The sequence below is a fragment of the Acinonyx jubatus genome, chromosome F2 (assembly GCF_027475565.1).
Source record: "Acinonyx jubatus isolate Ajub_Pintada_27869175 chromosome F2, VMU_Ajub_asm_v1.0, whole genome shotgun sequence".
NCBI classification, from domain to species: domain Eukaryota; kingdom Metazoa; phylum Chordata; class Mammalia; order Carnivora; family Felidae; genus Acinonyx; species Acinonyx jubatus.
In genome coordinates, this window is record NC_069394.1 from 78,847,399 (window position 1) to 78,864,708 (window position 17,310).

At 36.5% G+C, this 17,310-nt stretch overlaps 1 protein-coding gene across 3 annotated transcripts in view; it reads right to left on the minus strand.

Moving 5' to 3' along the window:
- Positions 1 to 17,310, minus strand: part of SNTG1 (syntrophin gamma 1) — an 886,518-nt gene that overhangs the window by 184,602 nt on the left and 684,606 nt on the right. For all 3 annotated transcript variants that reach the window (XM_027042820.2, XM_027042821.2, XM_053208542.1), the window contains one exon: positions 796 to 925. In XM_027042820.2, coding sequence (XP_026898621.1) covers positions 796 to 925 — 130 coding nt within the window. The remainder of the gene's footprint in view (positions 1 to 795; positions 926 to 17,310) is intronic.

Genomic DNA, 17,310 nt, shown 5'->3' on the forward strand with positions numbered 1-17,310 from the left:
TTGGATGATAACCGGTATTGGTTTTGCAACAGAATAATCTTGCATCAGATCGAATAATCTTTAATGACCTGCATCAGTACTCAATAAAGTGACGTTCACAGTTTTGCATGTTTTGATAGACAATACTGCTAGAAGTAAGGCGGGGGGGGACGATCGATTAGGTCATGAAAGAATAGTGATGAGAAGATAGAGATCAGGAAGAGATCAGAATGGGGGAAGAAAAGTTGGAATAGAAAAACAGAGAAAGAGGTGGAGAAGCCATTCTTGGTAATATAGACACAGCACTAACGGGGGAGTTTGCTGGATCCCGGAATGCATCGTCTGACCATTTCTGTGCCAGAATTGTCCCAGGAGGCACCTTCAGTCTCCATGCTGAGTCTTGCACCCTCCCCTTCAAACAGTTCCAGCTGCGATTATAAAATCACTAAAGGAAACTCAATAATGCTGTCTCGAAATTCAGCACGGCTTTAGTTCAGAATACTTTTACTTACATATACAAGTGTTTAGTGATTGAATGCTAAATATTTTCACTTACTTAACTCACGTTGATGTTTATGGTGTTTGGGAATGAAAACTTGAATGTGAAGGTATTCTTGAACTGATATATTGGGCTAAAGCTCTCAAGATAAAGTGATTTTCTTCAAATAAGTATCGCAGAATAGCTTTCAGGAGGGATATAACGTGGCTCACTCTTAGATAAACACCAAGGAGTTGCTGTAAAGTTACATATATACTGGAGAAATTTACCACAGTTGAGAAACTCTATGGCCAGATATTCCTCGAATTGCTACTTACATTGTGCTTTGTGAGGTTTGAAATATTGGTTGCTATTGCTTGTAGCCAGTCAATACAGTCTTCCGCAGAGAGGCACTGAATAATCCCACTGCAGACCCCGTCCACAGCAATGACTTGAAAAGCATTTTGCCTGCAGACATATCAGAACAAATCAGATCAAAACATCGTCTCATTTATCTGTTTGCAACTCGAAATAGAATCTGTGGAAAGGTCTTCTCTTCCACAATACAAATAGAGCTTCAAATCCGTATTTGCGTATTTCTCTTTATAAATATCTCTGAGTTTAAATGGAGCACCAAGTATGAACCCAGATGACATATTTTGAATTAGTAGAAAGTTATCTTGAGATTCAGACGCATTCAGAAAAAAACTTGAGTCGTAAAATGGATGTTATATAAATGGAAGCATAGCTAAGACATGTCAGAAGGATTCTTTTCCCAGTTTACCATAAAAATATACATGGACGTTTATCTATTTGGCTGACAGCCTCTCCTCTTCACATCTTTCAATGCATTTCCTGATTTACAATGGAAAGATCAAAAAAAAAAAAAGACACACAGATATGAAACACCATATATAAAAATCACCTGACGTCACGAGCTGCAGAATTTTGCTAGGTTGTAAATCATGTTCAGTCTCCGTTTTTTCTTCTCAAAGATGATTTGGACAAGATGTTCATAGCCTCACCTCAGGTGTACATTTTCTCTGAATTTATGTGCATGTCATGCATTTTGATAACAACCAAACTTTTCTTTAAAATCCAAAGGCCAGTATAAATATCCTTAGGGCTTTTTTGTTGATGTGTTGTCATTGCTGTTGTTAGAGGAAATTAAATGATGCCATCCTAAATTGTTCACCAAAGTCCTATAGAGTTCAGAGTGGCTCCCTACAGCTTAAATGATTGTTTTTTCTCTGTATCAAGTCCTTGCATATTTAGATATGAGCTTAATGGACAGGAGTTGATAAAAATTTCAAAATGAATGGAAGCTAGCCAAATGGCTTGGGCTTGAGAATTAGTGTGTGGTGCAACATGATACCCTTTGGGAAATGCACAAACTATATTTAAACCTCAGCCAATTATGAAACAATAGAAAAGGTCTGTAGTTCAGCATTCAAAGGCCTTGTAAATTGTATAAATGCATATCTTTTTCGCTTAATAAGTACCTTTTCTGTTTTCTGCGTTTTGTAACTAGGCGTCTGTGGGTGGTAGGCAGGACTGACTTTCCTAAACAAAGAAAGGACACTCCACAGAGCATAGATCCGGCTCAATTCAGTACCTGTGTCACCTTTTCTTCCCATGACACCAGTCCGTATCTCGGAACTGGGCGCAAACGAAAGCTTTCACTTCTAAGGCACTCTGCATCCAAATCACTGACATTTTTAGAGACATCTGCTCTGATGCCCTTGACCAAGCACTTGCAACTGGAACAGGGAAGGGTTCAAGTATGCTTTTTTTTTGTTTTGTTTTCTCTTAAAAATACATGAAAAGACTTCAGAAAGTACAACTATTGTCTGCCTCTTTGAAGTAATGTTCTTTTGAATTTGTGACAAGAAAAAATATGCACAGCATGAACAGCATATTATAACTTCACGTCTTTCTTAGCTTTAATTTTGATATTCTGCAGTGAAGAAGACATTTAAAATATCTAGAAAGCTCAACCATCCATGGAAAATGGGAACTAATTTGCGTTTAGAAATATATGTTTCTTTCGGCTCTCTGATTATCATAACCATTGCTTGATTAAAAGCAATGCTAACCATTGCTATGGAGCAATGCTAACCGATCATAACCATTGCTTTGATTAAAAATTAAAGCATGTCCTGAACATATTTGTCCTCTCTGCTTTAAATGAATCATGGCGGCTTTTGATATTTTTAGCTGATTAAAGTTAATACACTTCGATCAAATCTGCCATTTCTGTAATCATATGTTACATAGTCCCTAGAAAGAATAGTTCTGAGGGCCTAATCTTTTATAAATCCAGGCTTATATGTTAACATATATGTCACGTTTTACGTTCTGTTTCAACTTTTCAGAGTGATTTGATGGAAACCCTTTCATGAATTTAAGTGAAGTACTTGAATAGTTTCTTTGCTTATGTATGACCTCTTCCAAAATAGGCTGATCATAAAATTATAGTCTGGGTCATATTTCTGCCCGTTATTGAAATAATGAGAGTATTGACAAATTAGTTCACTTAGTTGTGATACAATTTCCTCTAGAAGAAAATGAGTATCATGTACTTTACAGATTTAGCAAGTATTTATGGAGTAACTGGTGAGATCCAGATAACTTTCATATATCACTGAAGCTCCGTGAATAATTTTCCTGTGAATAATCCATTAATATGTGGTCCCGACTGCAATATTTGAGAATGTTTAGTGGACTTAACATCAAGCACTTAGGAAGAACTGTAGTGCTTTTGCCTCTTATTTTTAGCTTTTAGAAAATGCATTTCTTTGACTAGAGATCATCAGGAGGAAAAAAGCTTTTTTGCTTCATCTTATTTGATGGTATACATTTTGAAATCAATAGACTGCATTAACCGCTTATTTGGTATTGTGAGTCATTAAACTTGAACAGTATTTTGTAGCAGTCTTGAGGATACCCAGACAGAATCATGATTCTTAGTATACCCACATGCATGCACAACACACACGTGCTGAAAAACCAGGTACAATATTAGGGTTAGATAACCTGAAGTTTCAAATTCAGATTAACTTTCAGCTCTCTGCTCAACATTTTTATGTTTTTCTAAGGATTCTAGGTCATTGCTCTGGCAATGAAAATTATTCTCAAACTTTGCTGAATTTCAATGCGTTTTTTAAAAATACAAGCTTAGTTTCCCTTTGTGTGAACAATATTCTGCTGACTACAAAGTTCGTACATAATTTTCAATATAACTTATGTGCCTATAAATTTACACACATGTCTGATTAACACTGTTAATAGTTCACATTTTGACACACTGGTGAATCTACCTCATGAAGGCATATGTAGGAAGATGTTAAATTCGTGAGGAGGGAACAGGAGAAAACAGAAGGCACTTCAAAGCACAAAGACTGAGAACCACAGACACCGAAATACAGCAGTGTGGAGTGGCTAGATAGCCACATCCATGAGGAAGACGGCGGATCAGCATGGAAAAGCAGGCAGGTTCAGAACAGGAGGGTTATGTATGCAGGGCAGGGGGCTCAGAGTTCCCAGAGGGCAACTATCCGACTTTCTATCGAGGGCTACCAGTATTAAGACTGCTAAAGAGGGATATGATATGGAACTGAAATAAAGTGCTCATCAGAGTGAAAAAGAAAGCAATTAGCTCAAGGGCTTTATAAAGGCATTAGAAAGACTGTGACACTTTTTAAAAAATGGAATTTGAGGAAGAGCGAATCAAAATTACTTCAGAGTTTGGGATCTCACTGTCGAAGGGTTTCGATGCACAAGAGAAGGGAAAGCATTCAGATAGGAGATAGTTCATCCAAAAGCAAATAGGGACATGTTGAGAGAAACGTGGGCTGTTGGTTTGGACGACGTGCCTATGGAGAAGCGACAGGTCACGTAGTTGGCCGTAAAGTAAAGCCTGATCATTAAGAGCTTTGCAAAGCATTTCTACCTAATCCTGAAAAGTCAGGGGGAGCCAATGGAAACATTCAAGGATTGGAAGGGAAGCTCCTGTTTGTATAGATCTCTCTGTGGTGGTTAAGAAGATGGGAAAAGATGATAATAAAGCCAAGAGGGATGTAGGAGGGCATTGCAATACTCAGGGTGAACAATGATACGAATCTGCTTCCAGAGAGTGGTTTTCTGTATACCAGGAGAGAACATCGACTCAGACCGTGTTGAAAAGAGGCCATTTACTTGATTTGGTACTTAATTATTTGGGGGGGGGGGGTGGTAAAGGAAAGGAAAAAAAATTTAAAAGCACTTAAGTTAGTGATTACATCAATTTGCTCTATTTCTTGTTGAGTTCAATTCACATTCACCAAGTTCAGGATTATTTCTGCTCTGGGCATGCTACCTTGGTTGAATGCCTCATCAGAGCTTTTATTGTTCAGGTTCAAAACCTTAACTTTTGGGGGAAATACATGAGGAACTCTCCCAAACCATTTTGTTACCTATTTTCCAAGGTTTAAATAGCCAATTCGTTTCATGATTTGAAACACAATAACTCATCATTACCTAAACAAGCCCTGCAATTTTATGCAACTATGTCGCCCCCTCCCCAGTATTCCTCTTGTCTAAAAAACTCTTCTGTTGTCTCGCTCCATTTATTACCTGCAAAGTTATTGCAAATCACTTAATTCTATGTAACTTTCTGACCTCTAATTTCTCTATGTGTAAAATAAAGATAGCAACATTTGTCCCTCATCTCTTGCATTTTTAAGACTTTTTTAAAGAGCAGTTTTAGGTTCACAGCCAAACTTAGGGGAAAGAAAGTACAGAGATTTCCCATATATTCTCTGCCCAATATCAACATCCCTCAACTAGATGCTACATTTGCTACAGTTGATGAACCTCGAGTGACACATCGTTAGTACCCAAAGTCCATATTTTACATTAGGGTTCACTCTTGGATCTGCATTCTGTGTGTTTGGACAAAGGTATGATGGCATGTATCCATTCATAATAACATCATACAGAGTATTTTCACTGCATTAAATATCCTCTCTGCTCAGCTTCTTAATTTCTTCCCCTATCTGCCTCTCACACCCCTACCCCAGCAACCGTTAGTCTTTTTACTGTCTCCATAGTTTTACCTTTTCTAGAATGTCTGTCATATGGTTGGAATCAAACAGCATGTAGGCATTTCAGATTCACTATTTCATTTGGTAATATGCATTTATGGCACTCTCATGTCTTTTCGTGACTTGATAGTCCATTTCCTTTTAGTTCTGAATAATATTCCATTATCAGGAATATATAGCTTATATATCCATCCACCTGAAGGATATCTTACTTCCAAGTTTTGGAATTATGAATAAATCTTCTATAAACACCTGTGTGCAGGTTTTTGTATGGACATAAGTTTTGTCTCCAAGAAATATGGAGGAGAAATATGGATATGAAATATCCAAGTACCAAGAAATATGATTATTGGATCGCATGGTAAGAGTTATGTTTAGTTTTCTAAGAAACTGCCGGATGACTTCCGGAGCGGCTGGACCACAGTGAGTTCCCACCAGCAGTGAATGAGTTCCTAGAGTCCCACATCCTCCTTAGCATTTAGTGTTGTCACTGTCTTGGGTTCTGGTCATTTTGATGGGTATGCTGGCATCACATTGTTGTTTTAATTTGCATTTTCCCAATAACATATGATGTGGGGCATCTTTTCATGCCTTTACTTTCCCCTTGCGTATTTTCTGTGGTGAGGTGTCTGTTAACGTTTTTGGCCTACTTTTTTAGTGGGGTTGTTTGTTTTCTTATTGTTGAGTTTTAAGAGCTGCCATTTTTCTTCCTTCCTCTTTCCTTCCTTCCTTCCTTCTCCCTCCCTCCTTCCTTTCTTTCTTTCTTTCTTTCTTTCTTTCTTTCTTTCTTTCTTTCTTTCTTTCTTTCCTTCTTTCTTTCTTTGTTTCTGTGTAACAATCTTTTATCTTTTGCAAATATTTTCTCCCAGTCCATAGCTTCTCTTCTCATTCTACTGACATTATCTTTTGTAGACATAAATTACTGATTTTAATGGAGTCTAGCTTATCAATTCCTTCTTTCACAGGCCATGCTTTCAGCGTTGCATCTAAAAATCATCACCGCACCCAAGTTTATCCAGGTTCTTGCCTCCGTTACCTTCTCAAATTTTTGTAATTTTATACTTTCCATTTAGCTCTCTGATCCTTTTTTGGGTTGATTTTTAGGAAAGGTATAAGGTCCCTGTCTAGATTCATTATTTTGCATATGGGTGTCCAGTTGTTGCAACACCAGCTGTTGAAAAGACTCTGTTCTCCATTGTGTTGTCTTTGTTTCTTTGTCAACATCGGTTGACTGTGTTCCTTGGAGTCTATTTCTGGGCCTTCTGTTCTTTTCCATTGATCTATCTGTCTATTATTTTGCAATACCACACCATCTGGATTATAACAGGTTTCGCTAAGTCTTGAAGTCAGGCAGTATCAGTTGTCTAACTGTTCTTGTTCTTGAATATTGCATCGGCTATTCTGGGCTCTGACTCTTTGAAGAAAAAAAAAATCACAAAATAACCTGCTAGGATTTTGACTGAAATTGCATGGAATCTAAAGATCAAGTTAGGAACAATAGGCTTTTGGCAATATCAAGATTTCCTATAGATGAACATGGAATATCTCTCCATTGATTTAATTGTCCTTTGATTTTGTTCACCACAGTTTTGTAGTTTTCCTCGTATAGATTCATATGCATATAATATATATTATATATGTATATTCATTCCTACTTGCTGTTATCACTTACTAGTTACACAAATTTCTTGTCGATTCTTTTTTATTTTCTACATAGGTTATCATGCCATCTGCAAACAAAGCAGATGTTTTATTTTTTCTTCCTAATCTATCTTTTCTTTTCTTTTCTTTTCTTTTCTTTTCTTTATTTTAGCAATCCATTGCTTTTGATAACTTAAGATATGGTTGTCATTCAAGACAGTTACAATGCCAGACATAAATCCTGACATTTTTTGTTCTTTGACTATAATCTTTTCCTTTCCATCACCACTTAATTATCTTATTCTTTTTCATCTTTTTTAACCCTTCTAATTGTATTTGTCCATAAATCCATTCAGCATATATTTGCATTCCTCCCCAGACTGAGTTCTCTGTTCATCCATATCAATTGTGTTTTTCCCCGTCCCAGAAATTCCTGCTGTTTTCCTCCAGCTGTTCTACCTTATGAATTACCAGCACCCAATAACTTCAATTTAACTAAATGTAAAGCTTTTCCTTCCTAATGTGTCAGACATCCCTGGAGAAGTTAATAATTTGTGCAAAGGAGTCTCGATGCAATTGGTTTGGTTATCAGGACCCTTAGTACCTCTGACCTACTTTGCTGTCTTTCTACCCTCACTGCATTATATACATTGCAGATTCTCTGGCTTATGTAGCAGTCATCCTATTTATCTCACACAACTGGATAATCCTGTTCCTTGTAACATCTCTCCCATAGTTTGTCTTTCTTCAGTTTGTGAATCCTGCCTTTCTTTATGTCATTCCGAAAAGATACTCTTGAGTTCCAACTCTTGAATAGATCTGGTACCTTTTGTTAAAATTTTAGGGGTTTTGGAAATATATCTTTTTTTTTTAATTTTATCAATCAGAAATCTTTTATCTACACCTAAAACTTACTGGAATATACTCTTTTAAGGGTTATTGCTTATTCATTTTTTTCAATTTTCTAGAGATACTCAAGTTCACTGGGACTCTATCCTTCTCTGGTTATAGAAAATGTTAAAATGTAATTGTTAGGTTTGTATCATTGAAGTATCAATAAGTATGTCATAAAGGTGAGAAATGAAATAAGTAGGGAATATACGACAAGATAACTTTCCCTAGGCTGAAAAAACTATGCAAAGTTGGTCCAGAGTCATCCAAAAGAAGTTTTAGCTTTTCCAGAGAGAGAGAGAGAGAAAGAGAGAGAGTTATCTATCATTTTTTTAAAAAAACACCTTATCCATTTTATTTATTTATCTATTTATTTATTTATTATTTTTATTATAGTTTTTTCTTTGAGAGAGAGAGAATCTAAAGCAGGATGCACACTCAGCACAGAACCCGACATGGGGCTCTACCCCATGACCCTGGGATCATGACCTGAGCCAAAATCAAGAGTCGGACACTCACCAGACTAAACTACCCAGGCTCCCCAAGAGAGTTATATGTCTTGAAGAAGTTATTGTACTTTCTCCCTTAACCCCACAGGACAATTTTGTAGCAAGAGGTATTAGAAGGGGTTAAGGAGTGGACAAGATTGCCAGTTGACACACAAGCTAGACCCAGGCTATTGAAGGCTCCTTACCCCTTGCCTTGTCCTAGGAATGTACGTTCTGCCCACCATTCCCTCAGTGAGAACTGTTCCAGGGATATCGCCTTGAGAAAGTAAGGTGTTGTTGAAACCATCTGGATGGTATGCATGACTGAACTCAATTAAAGCCTGCATATCAACTTTAAGATTCTGTTGGGTGGGTGCAGAGATCTATTCATTTTGCAGCCACCCAAGACAAACCTCGTAAGTAAGTTCCTTTTCTTATTACACCTGTCACCCATCAATTTGGAGTGGTCTTCCTCTTTCTTAGGTCTTTCCTTGCCCTTCATGTAAGGGGGCCAGTTTGTAAACCAAGGGTGAGGAAGTGGAGTATATATGAAGATTGTTGTAGACAAAGGGATACTTGTATGGCTCATGGATAGGTGAAATCAAGTAAGATCTTAATGTTAATTATTTTTTGAAAATCATAGGTTGTTCCTGGTTTACATGAAGCACAGTCCTTGTAGACCTGTTGGCCTATCCGTGAAAATGGAAGAGTCAAGCAGTTCAGTCACACTGGATCCATGTGTATGGGACCCCATGTAACAGGAGAACAATGGAATAGGAAGGGTAATGATACACCCAAATGGAGCTATTTCACTTCTAGCCTCTCTGGTATTGACTCCTTCTCCTCAGTCAGTAACCATGACTTGACCATGATGTGCCTTGAATTTCATGTCCCCCTTTCCCCCCTCATCATGTTAGCATATCCTTTACACTGTTTCCCTTTCTTTACTGTCAATATTCTTCTTATAACCAACTATTTTTCAATCCAATTCACTCCAGAAATGATTCCAGCCTATGTCACTCCAAAATTAATCACTTTTTGAGTCCTTTCAGTATTTCTTTTCTGTAGTTGGTACAACCAACCACTCTCTTCACCTTAAAACCCTGTTTACAATATATTCTGTTTTTATAGTATTATAGTTAGGCTTCTTCTTCCCACTATTTATCTTTTCTATTTTATGCAATCACCTGTTCTGCTTCCTCCTGAGATCCCCTAAACTATACATTCCTAGAAAGTCCCAACCTTCAATGAGCAATCATGAACTGAGTGTAGACTTGAGCTACATTCATATTTGTCCTTATCATTACAATTGATTTGATAAGACTCTTGCATGGTGAATGAAAGTTCTCACAATCCCCATCCTTGTTCTCTGCTTGGATACTACACTTCATATATAGATGCCTAAAAAAAAAAAAAAAATGGCACCAACTCAAATATCCTCACCTCAGAAGAAAAAGGCTGAACACTCTCAGAAAGGCAAGAGTGATTCTGCTGGAATCCATTTAGAAACCCATTGGAATTTCTAAATGTAACCACGTAAATCGAGAGACTATTTCACTGCTATTGATTTCCATACTGTTTGAAAAGCATGCAGTAGATGATAGTCCTCCTCAAAAACAGAGAGATGGAATTCCTCCTCATTAAAACAAATTTAATAAGCATTTATTGAGTGCTTTTGAGCCATAAAGCATACTAAGCACTGAATGATACATGGAGATAAATACTATTTTTCTAAAATTCAAATATATATAGTACATAATATACAGATAAAATTATATACTCAATATATTCAATTTTCTCATATAATGAAAATTAAGCATAATTAAAAATAGACAAAATTCCCACAACCTCTACTTCCCATTCTAATACCCCAACATTACAATTTTCTGCAACATTATGACACTTCAGAATTGAAATCTGATATATATATTTCTAAATCAGGGTCATTACCATAGATGAACATAAACTGTTCTATCACTGATAAAACCATTGTGATGTTTTAATTCATGCCTACACAGTAGTAGATGACAGTGACACAACTTTGTTGCAATTAAATATGAGAGGTATTTTATCACTGAAGTTAAAATTATGGGCCTTGGCAAAACCAACCTACAAATAACATCCCAGGTTTTGAACCAAGATAAATAATTTCCTATATTTGTCATCATTGGCCAGTAATTTATCCTTTTTTTTTTCTCCTCACTCTTGAAATTGCCACTGGCCTGTGAGCTCCTTCAGGGAAAGAAGCAAACACAACACCTCCTCTTACAGACATTAAATCAATATTTATTGAGTGAATGAATGAACAATAAATTAGCTCTTGAATCTGAATTGCTGTGCAATCCACTCTGAATAGTGCTATGTTTATAACTGCTTATTACTGTAATATTTATTGAGTGTAATTAATTCAATTGCTAAAAGCAGCTGATGTATTGTGGCACCATAAAAATAAAAACGTAGTGAGTCATCTGGACTCATCCAAACAAGTTATTTTTTCTCATAAATTGTTTTAGCTAAGTGATTCCACATCATGTAAATGTATAATTTTTTTAAAGTAAAACAAAACAAAACAAACACATGTATTAAATATATATATATCATTAATAGAAATATTAAGAGAGTTGTTAAAGCAGAAGAAAAATAAAAGCAAAAGAAGAAACAAATAAAAACAGGAAGATTAAAAGTAGGATGCATTTGAAGAGTTACATGAAAATAATAATATAATATCTTGAGTAATTTAAAATACATGTATAATTGAAATCATATCAGAAATATGTCCATCGATAGGAAAGGAAAAAAGGAGTTAAAGTGTTCTAAGTTTTTAACATTTTCTTAAGAAAGAAAAATTAGTAAATGGTATTTAACTCCAATAACCATGCGTGTATGGTACTACAGTCTGAAGGTTTGTGTCCTCTGCTTCCCCACGCCCAAACTTTACATGTTGGAATCTTAATGACTAATGTGATGGCAGTGGTAGGTGGAACCTTTGGGAGATGCTTAAGCCATGAGAGCGGAGCTCTCGTGAATGAGATTAGTGTTTTATAAAAGAAGCTTCAGAGAAATCCCTAGCTCCTTCCACCTTGTGTGGACACAGAGAGAAGACGACATATTTGAATGAGGAAGAGGGCCTTCATCATAGAATTCTACCATGATGGTAACTTGATCTTGGATTTCCAGCCTCCAGAACTGCATGAGAAATAAATTTCTGCTGTTTATAAGTCACCCAGTCTGTGGTATTTTGTTATTGTAGCTTTGATGGACTATGATATATGGTGTAATGTTTAGGCAATAACTAAAACAAACAAAAAAGGATATATATGTGTACACACACACACACAGATATATATGTCAATATTATAGAGGAAACAAAAATAATAAAAAAAATAATTGTTCCAAAAATGTTTTAAAGATAAAGGGAATAAAATACAGAAACTAGTGTGTTGAGACAAAGAACTCTCTTCTTGAATATAAATAAAACTCTCAAACCTGAACAGTAAAAAAATAAGTTAATTACAATATAGTCAAAGGACAAAAGAAATTTCACCAGAAAGGATTTTGTGGAAAGGAGGCACATGAAAAGAAGTTCAACATCATTAGAACACACAAATTCAGGTCACAAAGATACATTGCTACATACCTATCAGAATGCAAACTAAAAAGATGGCAATAATACCAAATATTGGCAAAGAGGTAGAGAAACTAGATCATGCATGCAATGCTGGTGGGAATTTAAAATGGTACAGCCATTCAAAAAAACAATGTACCTATTTCTTACCAAACTAAATATACTGTTAGCACACAAGTCAACAATTGAGCTCTTGAGCATTTCCCCAAAGAAACGAAAATGTATGTTCACATAAAAATGTATACACAAATGCTCGTAGCATTTTAATTTAGAATAGCCCAAAACTGGAACAACCCAGATATCCTTCAAGGAGTGAATATTTTTAATGTAGTATATCCATACCATGGGATACTATGAGAAATTAACAACAAATGAGCAGTAGAAAAATGCAACAACTTGGAAGAATTACTAGAGAATGATGCTGAGTAAGAAAATTCAATCCATTAAGTTTACAAAATGTAAGATTCCATTTAGATAATGTTCTTAAAATGACATAATAATTGAGGTGAAGAACAGATTAACAAGTTGTCAGAGGTCAGGGGCATGCTGGGGGAGGATGGATATGACATGGTTACAGAAAGGTAACAGAAAGGTTCTTACAGTTCTCTTGGAGCAATTCTTGGTTGCGACTATGATGGTGGATAAGAGAATGTGAACATGAGAACAAATTCTGTAGAATTACACAACACACACAGACGCGCGCGCGCACACACACACACACGTGAATTCTGAATGAGTGGTGGATTTTATCCATTTCCTGAAGGTGGTATGGGACTACAGTTTTGCAAGAAGTTACACCATTTGGGAAAATGGGTAAGGGGTAAAGAGAATCTCTATTTCTTACAACTATATGTGAAAGTGCAGTTATCTCAAGATAAAATGTTTAATCATAAAAAACAAAAAAAATGAAAGTGTTGAACAGAAAACAAATACTAAGATGGTAGATATAATCCAACTAGAAGATCAAGGTTGTTATTTTGAATTAAAAAAAGAAATACAAGAAAAAATATATACAGCTTAGAAAGGACACATTTTGAAGAGTAAGACTAATCAAAGTTGAAAGAAATGGATAAAAGAATATATAACATAAATATTTGCCAGTAGTTCTTTGGTGTAATTCTTGAAAACAAGAAATAGTTTCAGAGATATAGGATATTTCACAATGATAAAAGGGTGATATATCAAAAAGTCATAAAGTTCTAAATCTATTTATATCAAATAATATAAAATTAAATGTACACAGTAAATATTGACATACTAAAAGAAGAAACACACAGAGCTGCCATCACAGTGGGAGACTGAAATGCACTTTCTCAATATCTCATACAATAAACAGACAAAAACACCATTAATGATAACACCATTAATGATACAGAGGATCAGAACCCTTAGTGAAAAAATATGACCTAGTTAAAATACGTATGATACTGCACTAAAGAAAATGACAGCACACATTCTTTCAAATGCATATGGAATGTTTGCCAAAACTATTCATATACTGGGTGAAATCAAGTCTCAATAAGTATCAAAGGATTGAAATTATTCAGCATGAAATTATATAGGAAAGCAATAACAAAAGAGATAAGTATAAAATCCTAAAATATTCTGAAATCCTGCAACACACTTTTAGACAGTCCACATGTCAAAGAAATAATTGTAACAAAAATTGGAAAATATTACTAAATGAATACTAAAAAAACAAATCCATGAATATCAACACTTGTGGATTTCCAATTCTGGCTAAGGCAGAATAGCCCCATTCCTCCCAAATGCTCCTTAACAAACCAACAAACATTGGACATAGTCCAAAAACAAATATAGATGGTCCACGAAAGGTAAAGGATAAGACTGATGGCCTAGGACCTAGGGACTTGAGGAATAACAAGGTGGTAAGTCTCACGGGGTTTCTTATTGCCTCCCATACATCCTAGACTGTGTGCTCTAGAAGTCTGCAATCCAGAATCACTAACAGCAAGACCAAAAACAAACAAACAAACAAACAAACAAACAAACAAAAAATGGTTCCAGAAAGTCTGTTCTCCCTAAAGGACTAAGACATGAGTGGGCCAACTGCATTCAATCTTTTTGGCAACATGTCCTAACTCGATCAAGCATCAAGAGAGCCAGTGTCCCTTTTTCCCAGGTTTCAGCAGGGCCAAGCAGGGGGTTGTCTTCCACGCATCCTCTAATTGTCCCAGCTGGTGGTGCTCCAGGGGACGAGCAGGAAGCTGATCCTCACCTAGAAGAAGCAGGCAGCATTCCCATTTCCCTTGGGGGTAATGTCAGTGGGGTCAGTGGGGTCCGGTGGGAAGTTCAATCCCCACACCCACCCTGTGGCAATTAAACTGAGTGAGGTGGTGTAAGATGGGGTGAATCAGTACTCTGCCTCTCCTCCAGGTTGACTATCATGGCTCAGCAGGAAGCTCAGCCTCCACTCCTACCTGTCATCACCAAGGTGTAGTGAGGTGATGGGAGGTTGGCCTCCTTCCCTCGGCTTTCCCTCCGTCTCCTCCTGTCTGTCAGCAGGATCTCACTATGGAGAGTGATGCTTCTACCAACGTCCTGTAGCTACAAAGCCACAAACATCAGCCCCACTCACCCACCCTCCCAGGGGGCAGCAGGGCCAACCAGGGAGATAAGTTGACACCCCACTCAAGGGCGATGTGTGATGGGGTTGGCATCTGACTTTCACCAGGATTTAGGGAGTGCAACTGAGGGGTGTGACAGACCTGCACTTCAGTCATCTTCATCGAGGCAGTATGAGCAGGCATTCAGGGAGTGTAACACACATACCCATCCAGCCCTCACACTACGCGGTAACAAAGGGGTTGCCTGCTGTGAAAAGGAGACTATAGAGAATCCAGAATCTCATAATTTAATATGCAAAATGTCCAGGATGAAATTTGTAAAAAAATCACTGGTTTTACCAAAGCCAGGAAAATCACAACTTTAATGAGAGAAGATAATCCAAAGACACCAATACTGAGAGGAATAAGGTGTTTAAATTATCTGAAAAGTATTTTAATGTAGTCATCATAAAAGTGCTTCAAGAGCAATCACAAGTGCTCTCAAAACAAATAAAAAATAGAAAATTTCAGCCAGAAAAAGAATATGTAGACACACACACACACACACACACAAATGGACATGATAAAACTGAAAAACACACCACCACCACCAACAAAAAAATCATGCTGAAGGGGCTCAATAGCAGAATGGAAACTAAGAGGATAGAATCAGAGAATTTAGGGGCACCTGGGTGGCTCAGTTGGTTAAGCATCTGACTTCGGTTCAGGTCATGATCTCACAGTTCATGAGTTCTAGCCCCAAGTCAGGCTCTGTGCTGATAGCTCAGAGCCTGGAACCTGCTTCAGATTCTGTGTCTCTCTCTCTTTCTGCCCCTCCCTGACTTGTACTCTCTCAAAAATAAATAAAACATTAAAAATAATAAAAATCAAAGAATCAGAGAACTTAAAGATAGATCAATAGAATTTGCCCATTCTGTTTAGCAGAAAGAAAATTGACTTAAAACCAGAAGAATAGGGGGCGCCTGGGTGGCTCAGTTGGTTAAATGTCCAACTCTTGATTTTGGCTCAGGTCACAATCTCATGGTTCTTGAGAACCACATCAGGCTCCATGTTGACAGAGTGGAGGCTGCTTGGGATTCTCTCTCTCTCTCTGCCCCTCCCCTGCTCAAACTTTTTCTCTCTCAAAATAAATAAACTTTCAAAAAGAAATATTAATTTTCGGGGATCTGTAGAAGAATAATGCAAGATCTAACATTGTATCAACAAAGTGACAGAAGGAGAGAGGAGAGACTGGGACTGAGAAAGCATTTAAAGAAATGACATCCACAATTTGCTGAAGGTCACAAACATACAGATTTAAGAAGCTGAGCGAAGCCAAGAGAGAATTAACCCAAAGAAATCCATGCAAAGACACATTACAATTAAACTTCTGAAAACAAAAACAAAAACAAATAATAAAAGAAAAAAAAACAAAAATAAAACTTTGAAAACAGCAAGAGAGAAAGAACATATTATTCACAGGGAAGCACCAATTTGAATGCCCAGGGAGGTGCAAAGGCAGTGCACAGCATTTTTCAGATATAAGGCAAGAATTATCAACTCCGATTTCTATATCCAGGGAAACTATCCTTTGGAATGAAGATAAAATAAAGAGATATTCTCAGACAAAGGAAATTAAGAGAATTTGATACTATTAAACTACCTTTAAAGAAGGGCTAAAAAAAAAAACCAACTTTAAGTAGGAAGGAAATGGTAACAGAAGGCTTAGAACTTTAAATAACTTTCCATTAAGTTTTTAAGATAATTTCTGATGACTGAAGCTAAAACCATAATGTCACCTGATATGGTGCTTGATATCTGTATAAGTAATTAAGATAATTATACTTACAAAGTAGGGGGGATTCAGGAAACTAAATGGAAGTAATGTTTCTGTACGTCATTCAAAGTGATAAATCATCAATACTTGTGATGTGAATCTGTATGTATATTTTAGTGCCTTGAGCAACCACTCAGAAAACTATACCAAATGATACACTCAAAAGCAATGCAAATAAATCAAGATATAATCCTGAAATTTGTGAGTATAGCTAAAGCAGACTTTGATGGAAACGTGCACTGCTGACTACATATATTAGCAAAGAAAGTCTGAAAAATTAATGATCACACCAGAGGTTGCCAAACTATGGCCTATAGATCAAATGTAGCCTGCCACCTTTTTTATAAATAAAGTTTTATTGGAATCCAGCCATACCCATTCATGTATATAATGTCTGTGGCTGTTTTCATGAAACAAAGGCAGAATTCAATAGTTGTGCCAGAGATATTAAGGCCTTTCAAGGCCTAAAATATTTACTATACCACTTGTTACAGAGAAGTTTCTGGATCCCTAGAACATCCAACTCAAGAAACTAGAACAAAAAGTCAAGCCTAAGAACTTATGGAATGAAAGCAATCAAGAAAGAAGCAGAAACTCATTATTTATAATACATACACATAATGAAGAGCTTCAACAAAACCCCAGATTAGGCTTTTGAAAAAATAAATGAATAAAAGTTACAACCCCATGGCAAAAACGACCAAGACAAAAAGAGAGGAA